Source organism: Podarcis erhardii, assembly GCF_964252035.2.
Source record: "Podarcis erhardii genome assembly, chromosome: 13".
In the NCBI taxonomy this organism is placed as follows: domain Eukaryota; kingdom Metazoa; phylum Chordata; class Lepidosauria; order Squamata; family Lacertidae; genus Podarcis; species Podarcis erhardii.
Window position 1 is genome coordinate 747,821 of NC_138502.1, and position 20,466 is coordinate 768,286.

The 20,466-nt window shown below is 51.2% G+C and overlaps 1 protein-coding gene across 8 annotated transcripts in view; it reads left to right on the top strand.

The window, feature by feature from the left end:
• Positions 1–14,660, top strand: part of CAMTA2 (calmodulin binding transcription activator 2) — a gene marked incomplete at its 3' end in the record, with an annotated part of 61,855 nt that extends 47,195 nt beyond the window's left edge. For 4 of the 8 annotated variants that reach the window (XM_081835598.1, XM_081835599.1, XM_081835597.1 and 1 more), the window contains exons 16-23: positions 802–1,157; positions 2,010–2,197; positions 4,890–5,130; positions 7,246–7,317; positions 7,561–7,581; positions 9,007–9,233; positions 12,437–12,511; positions 13,544–14,660. In XM_081835598.1, the coding sequence (XP_081691724.1) occupies positions 802–1,157; positions 2,010–2,197; positions 4,890–5,130; positions 7,246–7,317; positions 7,561–7,581; positions 9,007–9,233; positions 12,437–12,511; positions 13,544–13,610 (1,247 nt within the window). Of the gene's footprint in view, positions 1–801; positions 1,158–2,009; positions 2,198–4,889; positions 5,131–7,245; positions 7,318–7,560; positions 7,582–9,006; positions 9,234–12,436; positions 12,516–13,543 lie in introns of those variants that run through there. The other 4 variants (XM_081835601.1, XM_081835602.1, XM_081835603.1 and 1 more) reach the window with 4 other exon arrangements.
• Positions 14,661–20,466: the final 5,806 nt, after the last annotated feature.

Genomic DNA, 20,466 nt, shown 5'->3' on the forward strand with positions numbered 1-20,466 from the left:
GTTGGTGCTGACCTTGAAAGCGCTAAACGGCCTCAAAGGCCCAGTAGACCTGAAGGAGCGTCTCCACCCCCTTTATTCAGCCTGGACACTGAGGTCCAGCTCTGAGGACCTTCTGGCAGTTCCCTCTCTGCAACAAGCCAAGTTACAGGGAACCAGGCAGAGGGCCTTCTCGGTGGTGGCGCCCTCCCTGTGGAACGCCCTCCCACCAGATGTCAAGGAAATAAACAACTTTCTGACTTTCAGAAGACATCTGAAGGCAGTCCCGTTCAAGGACGTTTTTCATGTTTGATGTATTACTGTGCTTTTAATATTCTGCTGTGAGCCGCCCAGAGAGTCTGGGGAAACGTAGCCAGATGGGTGGGGTATAAATAATAAATTATTATGATTATTATTATTTATAGTGTTGGAAGGGACCCCGAGGGTCATGTAGTCCAACCCCCTGCGACGCAGGGATTTGGGGCATATTTATTTGTTTTATTTCATCAAAGTTGCACCCTGTTTTATTTTATTTATTTTCTTAAATTACAATCCCTCAAGGCAGCTTATGAAAAACGATGAAACCGTAGAGCTATTGGGAAGAAAGAGGAAGAGCAGAAAATCAAACTGGGGAAAATGGCAGGCCCAACAAAGATTGAGACTCCTGTCTGCGGATCAGACCCAATGGACCATGTGGTCCTCCTTTTTCCCACGGTGGCCAAGCAGTTGCCTCCGTGGGGAACCCAGCAGGCAGGATTCGAACACAAGAGCCGCCCTCTCCCTCTCTGTGTGCCCCTTCTCTCACGCCTCCCCTTCCTTCCGCAGGGCTGAGCACCGCCAGCGGGGTCTCGTCCCCCTCTGAGCTCTCCGAGGGCTCCGTCTCCATCACCTCGGCCTACTCCAGCGGATCGGCTCTGCGGGAATCTCCCGCCTACAGCCCCGAAGCCGAGGGCGCCATGGACGTCTGCCAGGCCCCGGTCCCCGAGAGCATCGCCGGCTGGTACCTGCGGGAGAGCCCCAGCCCGGCCCACGCCCTGCCCCACGCCGCCCCCTTCTTCATGGACTACGACGAGGTGGGGGCCCACGCGGGAGCCCCCGAACCAGACCTGGAGCCGGAGCTGCTGGGCTACGACGAGAACGCCGAGAACGAGGAGTACCTGCCGGCCACAGACGTCCTGCAGGTGCACACCTTGGGACCGTAGAGCAGGGAGGGGGTTCCCCAAAGGGCATCCAATCCAACCCCCCGGCGATGCAGAAATCACAGCCGTCTGTTCTCGGCTTTAAAAACCCAAACCTTCTGTTTATTATTACGATTGTTATTTGGAGTCCACCGCCTTCTGTGGCCTTAAAATCATAGCATCGTCGGGTTGGAAGGGACCTCCCAAGGTCATCCAGTCCAACCCCGCTTTTGATACAGGAATTGCAGCCAAATGATTCCTAGCAGATGGCCACCCTGCTTTAAAAAAACCCGTGAAGAAGGGTCTGCCTCCTTCTGAGGTCATCCGTTCCGCCATCGAACAGTCAACTGTTCAGGTCCAGGGTCCTTGCCTCTTCTCGTCAGAGAGGCAGTGGTGGTGTAGTGGTTAGTGCCGGGCTAGGACCTGGGTTCAAATCCTCCCCTCTGCCACGAAGCTCACTGGGGTGACCTCGGGGGCCAACCGCTGCTTCTCTCGGCTGACCTCGCAGGGTTGTTGCAGGGATTCACTGAGGACTAGGGAGAGACCAGGGTTCGAATCCCCCCCCCTTACACAACTCGGTGGCTGTGAAGCTCACTGGGTGCGGCACGCTGTCTCTCTCAGGCTAACCTAGAATTGCAGAGTTGGGACCCCCAAAGTCATCTAGTCCACCCCCGGCAGTGCAGGAATACGACCCTCGCAGGGTTGTTGTGGCGGGGATGAAATGAAGAAGGGGGAAATAATGCTCATGTCGCCTTGAGCTGCTTGGAGAAAATCATGGGATAGGGATGCAGTATAAGCACCACAAAGGGGACCCTGGCGCCAACGGCCTCTTTCTCTTCTCCGGCCCCCGGCCAGGTGGACATGATCACTTTGGCCAAGCAGATCATCGAGGCGACGCCCGAGCGCATCAAGCAAGAGGATTTCAGCTCCTCCGAAGCACCCCTGCGAGAGCGCCCGGGGAACCTGGGGCTGAACGAAACCATGACCTGGCTGGCCAGCTACCTGGAGAACGTGGACCAGCTGCCCAACTTCTCCCAGCGGAGGTAAGCGTCTCCCTTCCTCCTAAGCGGGTGGGCACGGTGGGCTTCTCCTCTCCCAGGCATTGCAGATCCCCCACCTTCAGGTGAGAAGTCAAAGAATCAGAGAATTGTGGAGTGGAGAGGGGTCCCCCAGAGGTTCTCTAGTCCACCCCCCTGCAGTGCAGGGATTGCAGCTGAAGAATCCCTGACCGATGGGCACCCAGGTTCCGTATAAAAACCTCCAGCGAAGGAGGTTCATTACAGGAAACACACAAAACGGCAGTATTTTAAACATCTTTGAATTTATGTACAGTCATACCTCAGGTTACTTCCGGTTTTGGCGGTCACACATGCGCAGAAGTGCTAAATCGTGCTCTGCGCAGAAGCGCCGAATCACAACCTGCAGGTTGCGAATGTTGTGGGTTGCGAATGTCCATCCCGCATGGAACACGTTCGCAACCCGAGCATCCACTGTACAGTGTTACCTCGGTTTATGAACTTAATCCGTTCCGGAAGTCCGTTCTTAAACTGAAACCATTCTTAAACCGAGGCGCGCTTTCCCTAACGAGCCCTCCCGCCACTGGTGCCCTCCCACCGTTTGGGTTCCGTTCTTAGACCGAGGTAAAGTTTGCAAAGCGGGACACTGCTTCCCGTTTTGCGGAGTTCATAAACCGAATAATTCGTATAATTGTTCTTAAACTAAGGTACCACTGTATAGCATTTGGAGAAGCCTGAGCTTCTATCTATCTATAGACTGGAAAGAGAAGCTGCTGAATTGCAACTTATCACCAAACTTAAAACCATGGAGAGACCTGGTCTGAACAAAGACATTGGATTCTTATCTCATTATACATGACAAAGCCATTTTTCACCTTCTCACCCCTTGCTTTTTCCTGTAAGACCTATTGCAGTCTTAAGAGTCGTCAACAGGCTCATCACAGCTATCTGCCAATCACCCATTCCCACCACCCTTCTGAGTAATACCCCTCCCCACCTTCTCACTATATAGAAGGGTCTGGTGACTTCTGTTTCAGTGTATCTGAAGAAGTGTGCATGCACACGAAAGCTCATACCAAGAACTGACTTAGTTGGTCTTTAAGGTGCTACTGGAAGGAATTTTTTGTTTTGACAGTTCAAGAAGGACACTGACAAACTGGAACGTGTCCAGAGGAGGGCAACCCAAATGGTCAAAGGCCTGGAAACGATGCCTTATGAGGAACGGCTAAGGGAGCTGGGCATGTTTAGCCTGGAGAAGAGGAGGTTAAGGGGTGATAGGATAGCCATGTTCAAATATATAAAAGGATGTCACATAGAGGAGGGAGAAAGGTTGTTTTCTGCTGCTCCAGAGAAGCGGACACGGAGCAATGGCTCCAAACTACAAGAAAGAAGATTCCACCTAAACATTAGGAAGAACTTCCTGACAGTAAGAGCTGTTCGACAGTGGAATTTGCTGCCCAGGAGTGTGGTGGAGTCTCCTTCTTTGGAGGTCTTTAAGCAGAGGCTTGACAACCATATGTCAGGAGTGCTCTGATGGTGTTTCCTGCTTGGCAGGGGGTTGGACTCGATGGCCCTTGGGGTCTCTTCCAACTCTAGGATTCTATGATCCTTCAACCGTTCCTCATCAGGCTTGGTTTCCAGGCCCTTAATCCTCTTGCGTCTCCCTCCTCCTCTGCACACCTTGTCAACATCCTTCTTAAATTGTAGCGCCCAGAATTTTTTTATATATAAGTTTTTTAATTAGTTTTTCAGCATATCATTTTCAACAGTAATTAAACATTCTTTCATATCTTATACCATTTTTTTTTACTTCCATCAATCACATCTGAAAATTTTCCAATCTGTTCACTAAATATACATTTCTTACTTTCATTATTATGTTTAAATCTCATAACTAATCTCTCTATTCTTTCTCTACTTTGCAATGTTTCGTATATTTCTCCTTACAAAACTTATTATAATCCTACTAGTGTAATTTGTTGATTACAGTTGCTCTTCAAATAGTTCATATATTTCTTCCAATCTTCTGTGAATCTCTGGTCCCGCAGGTTTCGAATCTTTCCTGTCATTTTATCTAATTCTGCGTAGTCCATTAATTTTGTCTGCCATTCTTCTTTCATCGGAATTTCTTCTTGTTTCCATTTCTGGGCTAACAATACTCTTGCCGCTGTTGCTGCATATAAAAACAATTTAACATCTTGCCTACTAATATCCTCACTTCTAATACCAAGTAAAAATGCTTCTGGTTTTTTAAAAAATGTGTATTTCAACATCTTTTCCATCTCATTATATATCATATCCCAGAAGTTTTTTACTTTCTTACATTCCCAAAATTGTGGTGCCCAGAATTGGACACAGTATTCCAAATGTGGTCTGACTAAGGTGGAATAGAGCAGAACTATGCCTTTCCTTGATCGGGGCACTCAGTTTCTGATGCAGCCTAGAACAGCATTCGCCTTTTTCGCTGCTGCATCACACTATTGGCTCACGTTCAGCTTGTGGTCTCTTCAGACCCCCAGATCCTTTTTGCATGGCCTGCTGCTGAGCCAAGTGTCTCCCACCCTGTATTTGTGCCCCTGGTTCTTCCGGGGTTCATTTCGTTTGTTTTGGCCCAGCTCTCCAGTCCGTTCAGTTCCTCAGGAGTCCCGATTCTGCCTTCCGCGATATCAGCTCATTGCTCACCCTTCGCCGCTGTCTCCCCACCATATTTCTCTTCCAGGTCCCTGGCGTCCTCCCCCTCCGGCCACTCCTGCCTGAGCCCCCTGCCCTCCCCGCTGGGGGAGCTGTCCTTTGACCGCCTCCCCCCACCCCCCACGGCGGCCAGCTGGGCCGAGTTCCTCAACGCCTCCGCCAATGGGAAGATGGAGAGCGATTTCGCCTTGCTGACCTTGTCGGACCACGAGCAAAGGGAGCTCTACGAGGCGGCCAAAATCATCCAGACCGCCTTCCGCAAGTACAAGGTAGGTCTGGTCCGGGGAGGCGCTTTGACGGATGGGGACCATGCTTCTTCCTGGGTTTGCAGGTCAGATTCCCTGCCCACCCCTACAAGCATCTAGCTATCCCATCTTGGAGACGGGGCACTGGGGTGAGCAGGTACGTGGTTCTCCCCCTACCACTTTCTTCTTCACAACAAGCCTGCGAGGCGGGCTAGGCTGAGAGATGGAGACTGTGAGCTTTGTGGGTGTCAGGATTCGAACCCATATCATAGGGCTTTCTTTACTGCAATTATTTGTATGGTTTTAATAGACTTCACACACACACACACAGAGTAGTTTTAATTCTACGAATGTTTAATTGTTTTCTAATTCTTATTTTCCTATGTTTTAAACTGTTCTCATTTTAATCCGTAAGCCGCCTTGAGTCCCTGCCAGGGGGAAAAGGCAGGGTATGAATAAATAAATCATAAAAGTAGTAATAATAATAGTCTGACACTAACCGCTATACTACGCTGCCTCTCGTTCCTCTAGCACAGTATTTGGCAGCTCTCGCTCGGATTTCACAGTTGGAAAGTCTCTAGCCTGCAGTGAACAGTCGTAGTCCAAGGCATTATTGTTGTTGTTGTTGTTGTTGTTGTTATTGTTATTATTTTAAAATTTGCATACCGCCCTTCACTCGTAGATCTCAGGGCTGTTCACAACATAAAAATACAAGATAAAATACACAAATGACCAATAACCCCTCTCCCACAAACACATCTAAAAGACCAGAGAATGTTAATCAGAGAAAGGACTGACTATAGAGAAATGGGAGCCACTGCAGAAAAGGCCCCGTTCTTGTGTGGCCACCCCCTGGACCTCTTGTGAAGAAGGGCCTTACATGATCACAGAATCATGGGAGTTGGAAGGGACCGCGAGGGTCATCTAGTCCAACCCAATCTTTTGCCCAGTGTGGGGCTCGAACCCACAACCTCAAGATTAAGGTTCTACCAACAGAGCCACCTCAGCTGATTGCAAAGTCTGGGTCGGTCTCTATGGGGAGAGGCAGTCCTTGAGGTCTTGTGGTCCTGGGCCACTTAAGCCTTTATAGGTCAAAACCAGCACTTTGATTTGGACCCGGAAACTAAATGGCAATTGGACCAGGATCGGGGCAATATGCCCAAACCCTCTTGCCCAGGTGATCAACCTGGCCACTGAATTCTGCACCAGATGGCACCAGGTTGGGGAGAGAGGCTGCATTGCAATGCGCCACTGTGGACTCCCGTTTTATGAGCTGCCGAAATGGAATCTGGAAAGCCAGGAAGGCCATTAAAAAAAATTAATTGAGGTGGAGAGAAGTGTGTTGGTTAAGCCCCTGAGGTTTACAAACTCCTCTTCTGCCTCCTTTCTCGCAACAAGCAGCCTGGAGGGTGTCACAGGCTGCCTCTCCCAGTGACAAAACTTGCTGGCGCCCCCTAATGTTGGCCTCCGAGGCCTCCGCCCTACCTGTCCCAGCCACCACCTGGAGGAGGGGTCCCCAAACTAAGGCCTGCAGGTCGGATAAGCCCCAAGGGACTCGTTGATCTGGCGTGCGGCGACCCCCGCTGCCACCACCCACTCTTACTGCCCACTTCTGAGTCGGAGGAGCACTGGAAATCATAGTTGTCAACTTTCAGATTTGAAAATAAGGGATCAGCAGCCTCACCTGTCCCGGGGACAGTTTACGGGATATCTAACAATCCGGGGTAGCAGCGGGAAACGGCGCTGGAATAAGGGAATTTCCCGCAAAAAAAGGGAAGGTTGAAAGCTATGCTGGAAATACTTTCTGCGCATGGACGTTATTTGCGCATGTGCATGCGTTATTTCCGGTGCACATCCGGGTCGGAGGAGGCCCGTGCACATGCGCGCAAGCTATTTCCGGTGGTCCCCCGACTTGGAAGTGCGCCGGAAATAGGGTGTGCGCACTCGTATGGGCATTCGCTCCCCTGCCCTCCGGCCCGCCGCGTGATCGGTGCTGAAGACACCGGCCCGAGGCGCGGTAGGTTTGCCGACACCTGACCTGGAGCTTCCGCCTTCCCTTGTGCTCCTTGGAGGGGGTCTGCGTCGGGGGTCTCACCTGGCCTGCCTTTCTCTCTCCCCCCCCCCCTTGGTTTCTGGCAGGGTCGCCGTCTGAAGGAGCAGCAGGAGATGGCAGCTGCCGTCATCCAGCGATGCTACCGGAAGTACAAGCAGGTAAGGCCCAGCCAGGAGGGAGAACGTGGGGAGAGGTGTGGGATTGCTCTGAGGGAAATGGGAGAACTGCAGAAACCGAAGGGACCCCCAGGTGTCATCTAGCCTGACCCGCCACAGGGCTCTTTCTCCCTGGGTGGCGCTGGCACACCCACGACACCCCCTTGGGGGAAGTGGCCACGCCACGCTAGCAGCCCGCCGCCCCACAAACTAACCTGCTCTTGTTGTTTCTCTCTGTCTTGCAAGCTAACCTGGATTGCCCTGAAGGTAAAAGAGGAGAGGAGGGGGCCATGTTTGTGTGTGTGTGTGTGTAGCAGGGGGGAGCCTGCCCCCGCTATGGAGGGGAGAGAGATATTCGCCCTTGATTCCACTGGGGAGCCCAGCGAAACCTTTTCCAGGTGCATTTACCTGTTGCATTTACCGCATTTTTCGCTCCATAATACGCACCTAGTTTTTAGAGGAGGAAAACAAGAAAAAAAATATTCTGAACGAAACAGTGGATGTATCATTTTTGTGGTTCATGCTGTGGCCACAGACATGTGATCTAAAGGTGAGTTTGGGGTGACCCAATGCTAAAATCCTGAGGATCCATGGGCTTTTACCTCCCCGCTCCTAGGCAACCTCTGCTAGCTCCCTTATCTCTCTCTCAATCCCACCGATCAGCTGCTTCCTTTCAACACTCCCTTCCCTCTTGCTTGCCTTAGTGTCTTTTCCGTAGCTGGAGCAGTTTTTTGCTCCTCCTTTTCTTCTAATTTCTCTCCTTATTGCTTTAGTCTTCCTGTTTCCCCGCTTTGCAAGTTCACTGTCTTTACCTCCCCCCTCCCAGGCAGCCTCCTTTATCTCTAGCCTCCCTTATCTCTCTCCCCGATTGGCAAACGATCAGAGGCTTTGTTTCAACACCCCTTCTCTCTTTCAAAAAAAGAAGCATGATCTGCTTTTTGCCCCTGGGCAATTCGGCTCCAGGGACCACACATTCGCTCTGTAAAACGCACAGATATTTCCCCTGACTTTTTAGGAAGAAAAAGGTGCGTCTTATGGAGCGAAAAATACGGTATATGCCACCCGTTCCTCCAAGGAAATCAAAGGGGCACCTGTGGTTCTCGTCCCTCCCCCCCCTCCTCATTTAATCCACACAACAACCCTGCGGGGTAGGCTAGGCCTAGAGATAGTTCCTGGCCCAAGGTCGCCCCATGGCCTAATGGGGATTCGAACCCTGGTCTCCCGACTCCTCATCTGACAGCTGCAGGCAGTTTGGGGGGATGGACGGCCTTGCTAAACCCAGGAGAAGCACCCAGGGAGAAGCTCCTCTCCACGGTTCGTGGAGGGGGACGGGCAGAGCGGTTCGTGCTTGATTCTTGAGCGGCAGGGACCCCCAAAGGACATCTAGTCCAACCCCCTGCAATTCGAGAATCCCTGACAAGTGACCACCCGACCTCTATTAGAAACCTCGAAGCAAGTTACTCCCTTGTGGGCTCAATTCCATGTGGATGGATCCTGGAACCATAGAGTTGAAAGGGACCCCCAAAGGTCATCTAGCCCAACCCGCTCTAATGGTTGAAAAGGTGCTGATGTGGTTGGTTGGTGGGGAGGTATCCGGCACGGCCTGGGTTCCCTGGGGCGTTTGGGGGTTTCAATTTGGAGACGGGGCTCCCTGAATAACCGCTTCCTGCCTCCCTCCCTCCCTCCGGTCAGTACGCCCTGTATAAGAAGATGACTCAAGCCGCCATCTTGATCCAGAGCAAGTTCCGCAGCTACTACGAGCAGAAGAAGTTCCAGCAGAGCCGCCGCGCCGCGGTCCTGATCCAGCAGTACTACCGCAGCTACAAGGAGTACGAGAAGCTGAAGCAGGGCAGGCGGGCCTCTGCCGCCATGCAGCAGAAGATCAAGTGGGTGCCCGGACGCCTGGGTCCCCCAGAAAGGTGGGCAGTGGTGGACGGGGGGTCCAGGAGAGAGCACCCGCGTTGGCTGCCTCCGTTCAAAAGATCAGTGTCGTTCGTGTAACGTCTGTAGCGACAAATCCCTGAAGAGAACCGGGTCTCCCACTTTGCAAGGAATGAGAAAGGGCTCCCACGCTTGGTGGGGGTGTCTTAAATTCCAAATTTTTTCACCTGGGGGCCGGTCCGCTGTCCCTCAGACCCTGTGGGGGGCCGGACTATATTTTGGAAAAAGAATATGAACGAATTCCTATGCCCCACAAATAACCCAGAGATGCATTTTAAATAAAAGCACACATTCTACTCATGTAAAAACACGCTGATTCCCAGACTGTCCGCAAGCTGGACTTAGAAGGCGATTGGGCCGGATTCGGCCCCTGGGCCTTAGTTTGCCTACCTATGGTCTGCTGCATGAACAGTGCTTTTTTTCTTTCCTTAAAAAATGTTTGGGATACTCTTATTTTCCTACTCATATTGAAATACTGCCCCTCAATGAGGACAAACTTAGATTCACAAAATGTTTAGGGGTATGCGTCCCCCCAGGAAAAACCCACTGACTATGCACAAGGCAGTTTACGAGCCGAAGAAACAAGAAAACACACAGCAAAGGCCTTATAACAGTAGTACCAGATCCGTTCTGGAGCCCCGTTCGCATCCAGAAGCGAACGCAACCCATATCCGCAGGTCGCAGTTCGCCGCTTCTGCGCATGCGTGTGACGTCATTTTGGCCCCCTGCGCATGCGCGAGCGGCAAAACCTGGAAGTAACGCGCTCCGTTACTTCTGGGTCGCCGCAGCGTGGAACCCGAAAATAATTATCCCAAAACTACTTCAACCCGAGGTGTGACTGTACCAAAAAGCCATAAAAACATACATTTAGAAGAAACAGCTGGCATATCCAATAAAGTAATGCACAATAATACATTAGAATAAAATAGCCCACAACAAAATTAACTCTCGGAATATCCGCAAACAATAATCAGACAGAATCTCACTCTAATAATCAATTGCTAAACTCTTTATTCTGCTGGCACCTGTCTGTCTCCGGCGGCGATGTGCACACGTTATAATCGGTCAAAATAACAGCGAGTCACAGTGCATAAAAAATCACAGTCTGTAGAAAACCATTTAAAAGCCTCAAATTGAGAAATATCCTTGGGAGAGGCAGTTGCTGGGTTGCACGTGCCTACGGCTGGGGGGCCCCTATCCCCCTCCAGCTGCTGGGATCTAGAAGCATTTCCGCCTTGGAGGCCAAAAGGCCCTGATAGCCCTCTCCTCCTCCTTGTATATATCCCATCCGCTTTTGATTTGGCGGCCCTGGCTGCTTCCAGTGGGAGAGAGTTCCGCAGTTGAACCCTGCAGTGCTATGGGAAGGAGGGCGTTCTCTCCTCCCTGCATCTTCCAGCATCTGGAGGGAGGGAGGGAGGGAGGGAGCCCACCCCCCTGAGCGCCTGCAAGGCGAAGCCCTGGCGCGGCCCCCGCCTGACCGCTCACGGCCCCAGCATCCTTGCCGCAGCCAGCCTCTCTGGCCGGCTCCCTGCCAGGACCGAGTGCGATATTATCTGTCCCAGCTGAGACCGAGTAGTAATTTTAGACTAGGTCATTCCTCTCCTTCCCTCTGGCCTTTTTTCCGATGCTCTCTAGGGACTGGAAACTTGGCTAGTCTTCTGCCTTTTGGGGGAGGACCAAACCGCCCCTTCTCTGAGCCTGGGGAGATGAATGGCTCATGACTGCCCTTTCCTGCCAGCTGACCGAAGGCCAAGCAAAGGGATCTGGCCTAGTCTTACATTTCTGTTTTATTTATTTATCTGTTTGTCTATCTTGCTGGTAGTTTGTTTGTTTTCAATTAATGCCCTTAATATTTCCCGCCCCGCCTCCTGCAAACGCATTTTAAAGGCCATAGAATGTTAATCCGCCCAAAGGCCTGGTTGTAGAGAAACGTTTAGTACAATAATAATAATAATAATAATAATAATAATAATAATAATAAATTTTTATTTATACCCTGCCTTTCCCGTTTCAGAAAACCGGGCTCAGGGTGGCTAACAACAAATTTAAAACACTTAATTGATGCAACAAAAAAACAGTATAAAATGTGAATAACAATAAATTCAGAATTCAAAAATCAATTTAGGGGGGGGAAATCCATCCAATAAGCATTAGATGATCACCAGGGCTAGCTGGCTAAATGAGTCCTATTTGGACGAGTGAGGAGACCAGGGGAGAATTAGCTGTGGGATCCCAGAGCGGGTAATCTTCATAAAAAGGGGAGGAAGGGGAATAAAAGATCAGGCAGAATAGCTCTGTCTTACAGGCCCTGCGGAAGGAAGTTAAATCCTGCAGGCCCCTGGTCTCATGGGACAGAGCATTCCACCAGGTCGGAGCCACCACTGAGAAGGCCCTGGTCCTGGTGGAGGATAGTCTGACTTCCTTAGGGCCTTCTAACCTATGGTTCTTCATGGGCCTTAAGGGCCTCTGCGGGGCAGACCAGGAGAGGCCGTCCCGTAGATACGAGGGCCCATTTGTGCCACCTAAAGATATGTAAGGAAGGCACTAGGAGGGCCTCCCTGAGGAGGGTGTCCGTCCCACAAATGGAGAGCCACCACAGAAAAGGCCCCGTTCTCGTGTTGCTGCCCCATGCGGGCCTCTCATGAAGGGGGCAGACAAAGAAAGGCACTGGGCAATGATTGCAGGATCCGACGGGTCAATTCATACAGGGAAAGGAAAGTTTCCCTTAATGCTTAGCCAGAATCTCCTTTTATTTCATTTCTCGCTCCCTCTTCCATGGGAAAGCCCTTTAGATATTTGAAGAGGGCTACCATATCTCAGTCATACCCACCACCTCCTTCAACCGTTCCTCATCAGGCTTGGTTTCCAGACCCTTGATCATCTCAGTCGCCTGCCTCTGCACCTGCTCCACCTTTTGTCAATCTCCTTCTTCAACTGGGGTGCCCAGAACTGGACGCAGCACTCCCAGTGGGGCAGAAGAGAGCAGTAATATGATCATAGAGTGTGTTAATCGCCTTCGCTTTTGTTGCTGCTGCATCACACAGTGGGCTCACGTTCAGCCTGGGCTCCAGGGAGACGCCTGGGTCCCTTTGCGCTGTTGCTGAGTACACGTTTGCTCCCTTGAACCCAGCACCCCTCCGAACACACGGCTCTCTCTTTCTCTCTCCCCCCCCCCCAACAGAGGAACGTTTCTAACCAAGAAGCAAGACCAGGCAGCTCGGAAGATCATGAGGTTCCTGCGACGTTGCCGACACAGGTAAGGTCGAAGGAAGGGAGCAGAGGCAGGCTTAGGTGGCTTAAAAGTCTTTGGGTGGATTGTCCTGGTATTCATTAAAAACAGTAGTAGTAATTATTATTTTTTTCAGTGTTATACAAGATAGCTGCAAAATGCAGTGTTGTCAAACAGGCGATAGGCATTCGTCCTGTTTGCAGAGTAGGCGAGAGAAGGCTGCTGCCACTTTGAGGCTGCCCCACCCAATAATAATAATAATAATAATTTATTATTTGTACCCCGCCCATCTGGCTGGGTCTCCCCAGCCACTCTGGGCGGCTTCCAACAAAGATTAAAAATACATTAAAATGCCACACATTAAGAACTTCCCTGAACAGGGCTGCCTTCAGATGTCTTCTAAAAATTTGGTAGTTGTTCTTCTCTTTGACATCTGGTGGGAGGGTGTTCCAGAGGGCAGGAGCCACCACCGAGAAGGCCCTCTGCCTGGTTCCCTGTAACTTGGCTTCTCGCAGGGAGGGAATAGAACAGAATAATAGGTGAACTGGACTCCTTGGCAGGCGTTGCATAAACAAACACAAATTTATTATTGGTAACATATAGACAGATAATTTAAGGATCTTTACAATTTTATAATATGCGGAGAATAACATGTGCTGAAAAACCAGAGAGAGAAGTCTGGGTCGGGGTGGGAGGGTGGGTTTTTCTGGGGGGGGGAATGGGGGGGAATGAGGATGATATGTCTTTGATAAATTGTTATGCTGAAATTCTTAATAAAAATTAATTTTTAAAGAAGAATAGAAGAATAGAATTGTATTTCATAATTTCCCAAGTTGTTAAGGGCTTTATATACTCGGCCCTGAAGCAAATTGGCCGCCAGAGCAGATCTCTGAGCAGCAAAGGTGTCGTATGCCAACAGAGCCTCCCTCCCAGCTCCTGGATCCGCTGCATGGGGAGAATGGCAGAGTCGGAAAGGGAACCCCAAGGGTCATCCAGCCCAACCTGCTGCTGAGGAACGCTTCTCACGCTTGCGTCCCCCCCCCCCGTCTCTCCTTACAGGATGAAGGAGCTCAAGCAGCGAGAGGAGCTGGAGGGGCCCTCACAGAAGCGGGGCCTGGCCACTTAGCCCCCCACTCGCCCTGAGCCCGACGGCCGAAGAAGGAGAGTCTTAAGCCCAGGCGAAGAAGGAGCTGGGGCAGGACTGTGCAATAGAGACTGGCTGAGTGGGGGGGGGACAAACTCCTTCTCCCTCCCTTCTCCCTCCCCCCCCCAGGGTGGTGGGTGCAGAGGGCACCCTGCAGTGCCTCCCCCCCCCCTCCGCCCCCCACGCTTCGCCTTACATCGGTGCCAAGTCTTCACCCCGCTTCCCTCCTCCCTTTTACCCCCATGTGTGGGGCAGGGGCAGAGTAGCCGAGGTTTGGTTCGGGGTGGGGGGCCTCCTCCTCCAAGCCCCGAATGCGCAGGCCTTGCTGCATAGGAATCTGCCTCCCCTTGAGCCAGGCCACTGGGCACCCACTCAGCTCAGTATTGCGTGCACTGGCCGGCAGCATCACCTGCTTGGCGCTGCCAGGCAGCCCTGCTTGGCGCTGCCAGGATTGGACCTGGGGCCTTCTGCAGGCGAGGCAAGGTGCTGCAGCGGCCCTCCTCCAAGTCACTGACCATTGGTCCATCCAGCCTACACTGACCGGCAGCAGCAGCAGCAGCTCTCGGGGATTTCAGGCTCCTGCACTGGGGAGATGCTGCCAGTGTCCTTCTGCATGCCTACTCTGCCAACGAGCCACGAAGGCACTTCCCGTTGGCCCAGCTAGTATTGCCTGCACGGACTGGCAGCGGCGGCGGCTCTCCCGCAAGCCAGAGAGGGGATCCCACCCAGCCCTTCCTGGAGGTTCTGTTGGGGATTGAACCTTCTGCATGCCAAGCAAGTGTTCTACTCACTCAGCTCCGGTGCCCCTTATTGAAGAAGCCCCCCCCCCTTCCTGCTCTCACTCCCCTCCTCTCTCCCGCAATGCACTTTTGAATCGCCCCCACCCTCAAAAAAAGCCGGCCCAATTTCCCCTGTGTACATCTTCCTTCTTCACAAGTGTACATATCTAGCCTCTCCAGGGCTGAGCTGCTGGATCTCACGGGGTCCCTCTCTCCCTCCCTCCCCACCCCCAAAGCCCCCTCACCCTCTATCTCCAACCCCCTCCCCACCTTGGCCTCCCCTCCTGTAAATATTTGTAACATATGGACAGAAGAAGATGAAAAAAAGCTATACTTCAGAATCTATTTAAAATGTGAAGGCATCTTTGCTTCGGGGGGGGGGAGGGAGGTGCATGGGTTTTAATTTCGGAGCCACGCCCACCGTCGTTGTGTATTTAAGCCCCGCCCACCCTACCGCTTCCCCCCACCTTCCATCTGTCATTTCTACAGTTTTTTGCATGAGTTTTCATTTGTTTGTACAAATTTACATTAAACCGCCAAAAAAAAAAAAAAAAATTGCGTGTGTGAGAGTGTAATTGATTGGAAATGCTGTCCCGTCCGAGGATCGAACCCGTTACCTTGGTGTTATCTGCACCAAGCGATCTGGGGTGAAAAGGCGCTCGTCCCACAGCAATGTGGGGCTCGGTTTATTACGCTCAGAGGCACAGCTCTGCCTATTTTCAGCACCGGGGTTGCAAACCGGACCTTCCAGCACTGCCTCTGAGCATGTGCCGAGTGAGTTTTCGTCACTGCAGAATTGCAAAGTCTGTGATATTTTGGGTTGGTTTTTTTTATTTGCGCACACACAGGCTGAGCATAATATGACTCTAAAACCTGCACCTGGCCAGGTGGCAACAAGGGGAGTCACCTTTCTTAGGTAAAGGGTAAAGGGACCCCTGACCGTTAGGTCCAGTTGTGGCCGACTCTGGGGTTGTGGCGCTCATCTCGCTTTACTGGCCGAGGGAGCCGGCGTACAGCTTCCGGGTCATGTGGCCAGCATGACTAAGCTGCTTCTGGCGAACCAGAGCAGCAGTACCTCTTTATCAACTTGTACTTTGTGCTTTCGAACTGCTAGGTTGGCAGGAGCAGGGACCAAACAACGGGAGCTCACCCCGTCACGGGGATTCGAACCACCGACCTTCTGATCGGCAAGCCCAAGAGGCTCAGTGGTTTAGAATCATAGAGTTGGAAGAGACCCCAAGGGCCATCGAGTCCAACCCCCTGCCAAGCAGGAAACACCATCAGAGCACTCCTGACATATGGTGGTCAAGCCTCTGCTTAAAGACCTCCAAAGAAGGAGACTCCACCACACTCCTGGGCAGCAAATTCCACTGTCAAACAGCTCTTACTGTCAGGAAGTTCCTCCTAATGTTTAGGTGGAATCTTCTTTCTTGTAGTTTGGAGCCATTGCTCCGTGTCCGCTTCTCTGGAGCAGCAGAAAACAACCTTTCTCCCTCCTCTATGTGACATCCTTTTATATATTTGAACATGGCTATCATATCACCCCTTAACCTCCTCTTCTCCAGGCTAAACATGCCCAGCTCCCTTAGCCGTTCCTCATAAGGCATCGTTTCCAGGCCTTTGACCATTTTGGTTGCCCTCCTCTGGACACGTTCCAGTTTGTCAGTGTCCTTCTTGAACTGTGGTGCCCAGAACTGGACACAGTACTCCAGGTGAGGTCTGACCAGAGCAGAATACAGTGGCACTATTACTTCCCTTGATCTAGATGCAATACTCCTATTGATGCAGCCCAGAATTGCATTGGCTTTTTTAGCTGCCGCATCACACTGTTGGCTCATGTCAAGTTTGTGGTCAACCAAGACTCCTGGATCCTTTTCACATGTACTGCTCTCAAGCCAGGTGTCACCCATCTTGTATTTGTGCCTCTCCTTTGTTTTGCCCAAGTGCAATACTTTACATTTCTCCCTGTTAAAATTCATCTTGTTTGTTTGGGCCCAGTTCTCTAATCTGTCAAGGTCGTTTTGAAGTGTGATCCTGTCCTCTGGGGTGTAACCCACAGCACCACCCGAGTCCATCTAAAACCTCTAAAACTCTAAAACCTGCACCTGGCCAGATGGCAAAAAGGGGAGTCACCTTTCTTGGCGATCCACAAAAGGCAACAGTGGAGCCCTCACCTCTCAGCTGCAAAGATCCTGCCGATGCAAATCCTTAATCTTTTGACCTTAAAGATCCACTGATATCTCTGAGAGGCCATTGAGCCCATCCCAGTCTCATGACAGCCTCATTCATTCACACAATGTTATCATCCTGCACAAGGGAAATGAGCCTATAGGCGCCTGCCCTGTGGGGCAGGGACAAAAACTCTGCATGGAGGATGAGGGTTAGTGCAGGAGTGACAACTTGGGTGCCCTCGGGCCATGGGTGCCATGCAGCGTGCAAGGCCGTGGTACCGAAATCTGTGGGTGCTCAGCCTCTTCATGGGGAGTTTTGTGGGTGTTCGTCTGCTTTCGCAGTGACCCACGAGCTAACCCCAAATTGCAAGGGCCCAGAAACTACAGCAGCAACTCTCCCTCTTTGTTTATTCCTAGCCACCGGTTTGCAGAAGCGTAGCTGCCTCCGACAGAGGAAGACGGAGGAAGAAAATATTGCTTTTTTTTGGGGGGGGGGTAAGGCTATAACTTGTGGACTGCCCAGGATGGTAGATCTGTATCCTGCAGCGGCATCGAGTTGAACCCCCTGCAATACAGGAAGCCCGTGAATCCCAATGAAGTTGCATGTTGGGCAGAGAAAATAAAAGGTAAATCTCGCCCAGATCTGGCCACAGTGATCCATGCAATGGGCACCTCCTGGTTTTACTACTGAAATTCGCTCTACGCCCTTGAAGCTGACCCAGAAACTCCAGCGGGTGCAGAATGCCGTGGCAAGGCTCCTTACGGGGTCCTTGCTGTGGGGTCACATTCACCCAGTGTTTTACCAGCTGCACTGGCTCCCAGTGGTGTACAGGGTCAGGTTTAAGGTGCTGGTTTTAACCTTTAAAGCCCTATGCAGCCTAGGACCCTTGTACCTACGGGACTGCCTCTCCTGGTACGCCCCACGGAGGACCTTAAGGTCCACAAACGACAACACTTTGGAGGTCCCAAGTCGCAAGGTGGTCAGATTGGTCTCAACTAGGGCCAGGGCCTTTTCGGCACTGGCCCCGACGTGGTGGAACGCTCTGTCCCAAGAGACCAGGGCCCTGCGGGACTTGACATCTTTCCGCAGGGCCTGCAAGACAGAGCTGGTCCGCCTGGCCTTTGGTTTGGACTCAGTCTGACCCTTATGTTTCCTTTCCCTTATGGTTTTGACTTTTAAAATGAGGCTGCGTTTTAAATTGCATTTTAACCTGTATCTTAAATTGTTTCTTTTTCTTTTTCTTTTTTCTTATTATGTTTTTACTGCATTTTTGTGTGTGTGTGTGTTAGCCGCCCTGAGCCCGGCTCTGGCCGGGGAGGGTGGGGTATAAATAATAATAATTATTATTATTTATTATTAAATGACCCCTGGACAGTTAAGTCCAGTCAAAAGCAACTATGGGGTTGTAGTGTTCATCTCACTTTCAGGCCAAGGGAGCCGGCATTTGTTTGCAGACAGCTTTCTGGGTCCTGTGGCCAGCAGAACTAAACCGCTTCTGGCGCAACAGGACAACGTGACGGAAACCTGAGCGCATGGAAACGCCATTTACCTTCCCGCCGGAGCAGTACCTATTTATCTACTTGCACTTTGACGTGCTTTCGAATTGCTAGGTTGGCAGGAGCAGGGACCAAGCAACGGGAGCTCACCCCGTGGCGGGGATTCGAACCGCCGACCTTCTGATTGGCAAGCCCAAGAGCCCCCTTTGGCCTGATCCAGCTGCCAGGCTCTTCTGATCTTCTTAGGTAGAACATAGCCATTGAGACTAGTAGAATTTGTCTAATCCTTGTTTAAAGCCAACCATTGGGGGGCTGGGATTCCGTTAGCAACTGGGGGGGGGGTCTTCTACACATCATATCTCTAAAACAGAAACAGCTAAAACATGGGGGGAGGAAAGCAATAATTTAAAATAATCATAATTTAACACTAGTACACAATCTACTAAAACATACAGGTGCAATGAACACAGCCCAGCCTTCCACTGAAAGCAGTCAATTCCCCAAGTTCTGTTGAAATAAGATCTTCACTTGCCTGCAGAAGGACAGCAAGGAGGGAGCCAGTCGGGCTTCTCTATGGAAAGAGATCCAAAGTTTGCTGGAGGAACTACCACAAAGAAGGCCCTGCTTTGTTTGTCCCCACCAAGTGGGCTTGGGAGGGGGGCAGGACTGAGGGAAGGCCTTGAATAACAGCGAAATTATTAAGGAGACGGTGCGTGTAGCTTTTTGCAAGTTTCAGCCCGGCTGCAAAAGCACAGCAGACACTCTGTGAGAATCTGCCCTGTGTTGTGTCCTTCTCCCAATTAACCTCCATCTCCAGAGATGGCCAGTGGCAGCACCAGGTGGCCTCCCCTGTGATGTCATCCCAGAGCCGCCCTAGGCCTCAGGTTTGGGTCTGAGATGCTCCTGACCTGGCAACTGTAAGCCAGTTGTTGTTTAGTCATTTAGTCGTGTCCGCCTCTTTGTGACCCCCTGGACCAGAGCACGCCAGGCCCTCCTGTCTTCCACTGCCTCCCGCAGTTTGGTCAAACTCATGCTGGTAGCTTTGAGAACACTGTCCCACCATCTCGTCCTCCGTCATCCCCTTCTCCTTGCGCCCTCCATCTTCCCCAACATCAGGGTCTTTTCCAGGGAGTCCTCTCTTCTCATGAGGTGGCCAAAGTCTTGGAGCCTCAGCTTCAGGATCCGTCCTTCCAGGGAGCACTCAGGGCTGATTTCCTTCAGAACGGAGAGGTTTGATCTTCTTGCAGTCCATGGGACTCTCCAGAGTCTCCTCCAGCACCAGAATTCAAAAGCATCTATTCTTCGGCGATCAGCCTTCTTGATGGTCCAGCTCTCACTTCCATACATCACTACCGGGAAAACCAGAGCTTTAACTATACCGACCTCTGTCGGCAAGGTGGTGTCTCTGCTTTTTAAAGACCAGGGCTTGCATCTGGATGGTCTCTAGATACCTTCAGGACGAAGGTGCGATAGAATTGTAGAATAGGAAGGGGCCCAACCCCCTGCAATGCAGGAATATTTTGCCCAACACGGGGCTTGAACCCACAACTCTGAGATTAAGAGTTTCATATCCCAGCTCATGGTCGTGGGAGATGGTCCAGACCCCTGCTGGCCTTCCAGACCAGTTGAAAATGAGAGAGAGAGAGAAGCGAGGACCATGTCATGATCCCCCGCCCCTAAGGCAGAGCGGGTTGGGCTAGATGACCCTTGGGGTCCCTTCTGACTCTGCAATCTGATGATTCTATGTTCTGATGGTCTCCTTCGGTTTGCTGCAGCCTCCAAAACCAGGCATCCTCAAACTCGGCCCTCCAGATGTTTTTGGGACTACAACTCCCATCATCCCTGACCACTGGTCCTGATAGCTAGGGATGATGGGAGTTGTAGTCCCAAAACATCTGGAGGGCTGAGTTTGGGGATGCCTGCTCCAAACCCTCTCACTTTGCAAAAACATCTAAGGATAATCCCCAGAGGTGTTTTTTTTTTGGGGGGGTGTTATTCCCTTGTGATTGCAGCCCTTTGAAGGGCGTGAGACTAGAGTTTTGTCACCTCCTTGACAAATGGGGAATAATCACTGGAGACCAGACATTTCCCCCCCACCCCTGGGGAGCAATTAAAGATGGCCTGGTCTCTTTCCAGACTATACTCTCCGATTACTACAGAGCTAAACCCTTTTGAACTCATTTTCATTCATTCGATTTAATACACCGCCCTTTGCCAAAAGGGCAACAGACCACAAATATCAACGCAACACATAATATCTATACGAAACCAAAGCAGTTATTGCTTCTGAGTACACACACCTCGGACGCTGTGATGGTCAGGATGCAGATAATTGTTTTATTCCTTAAAAGAAAGAAAAAGCTAACGTGAAGAATATTTCTGTATTTTTAA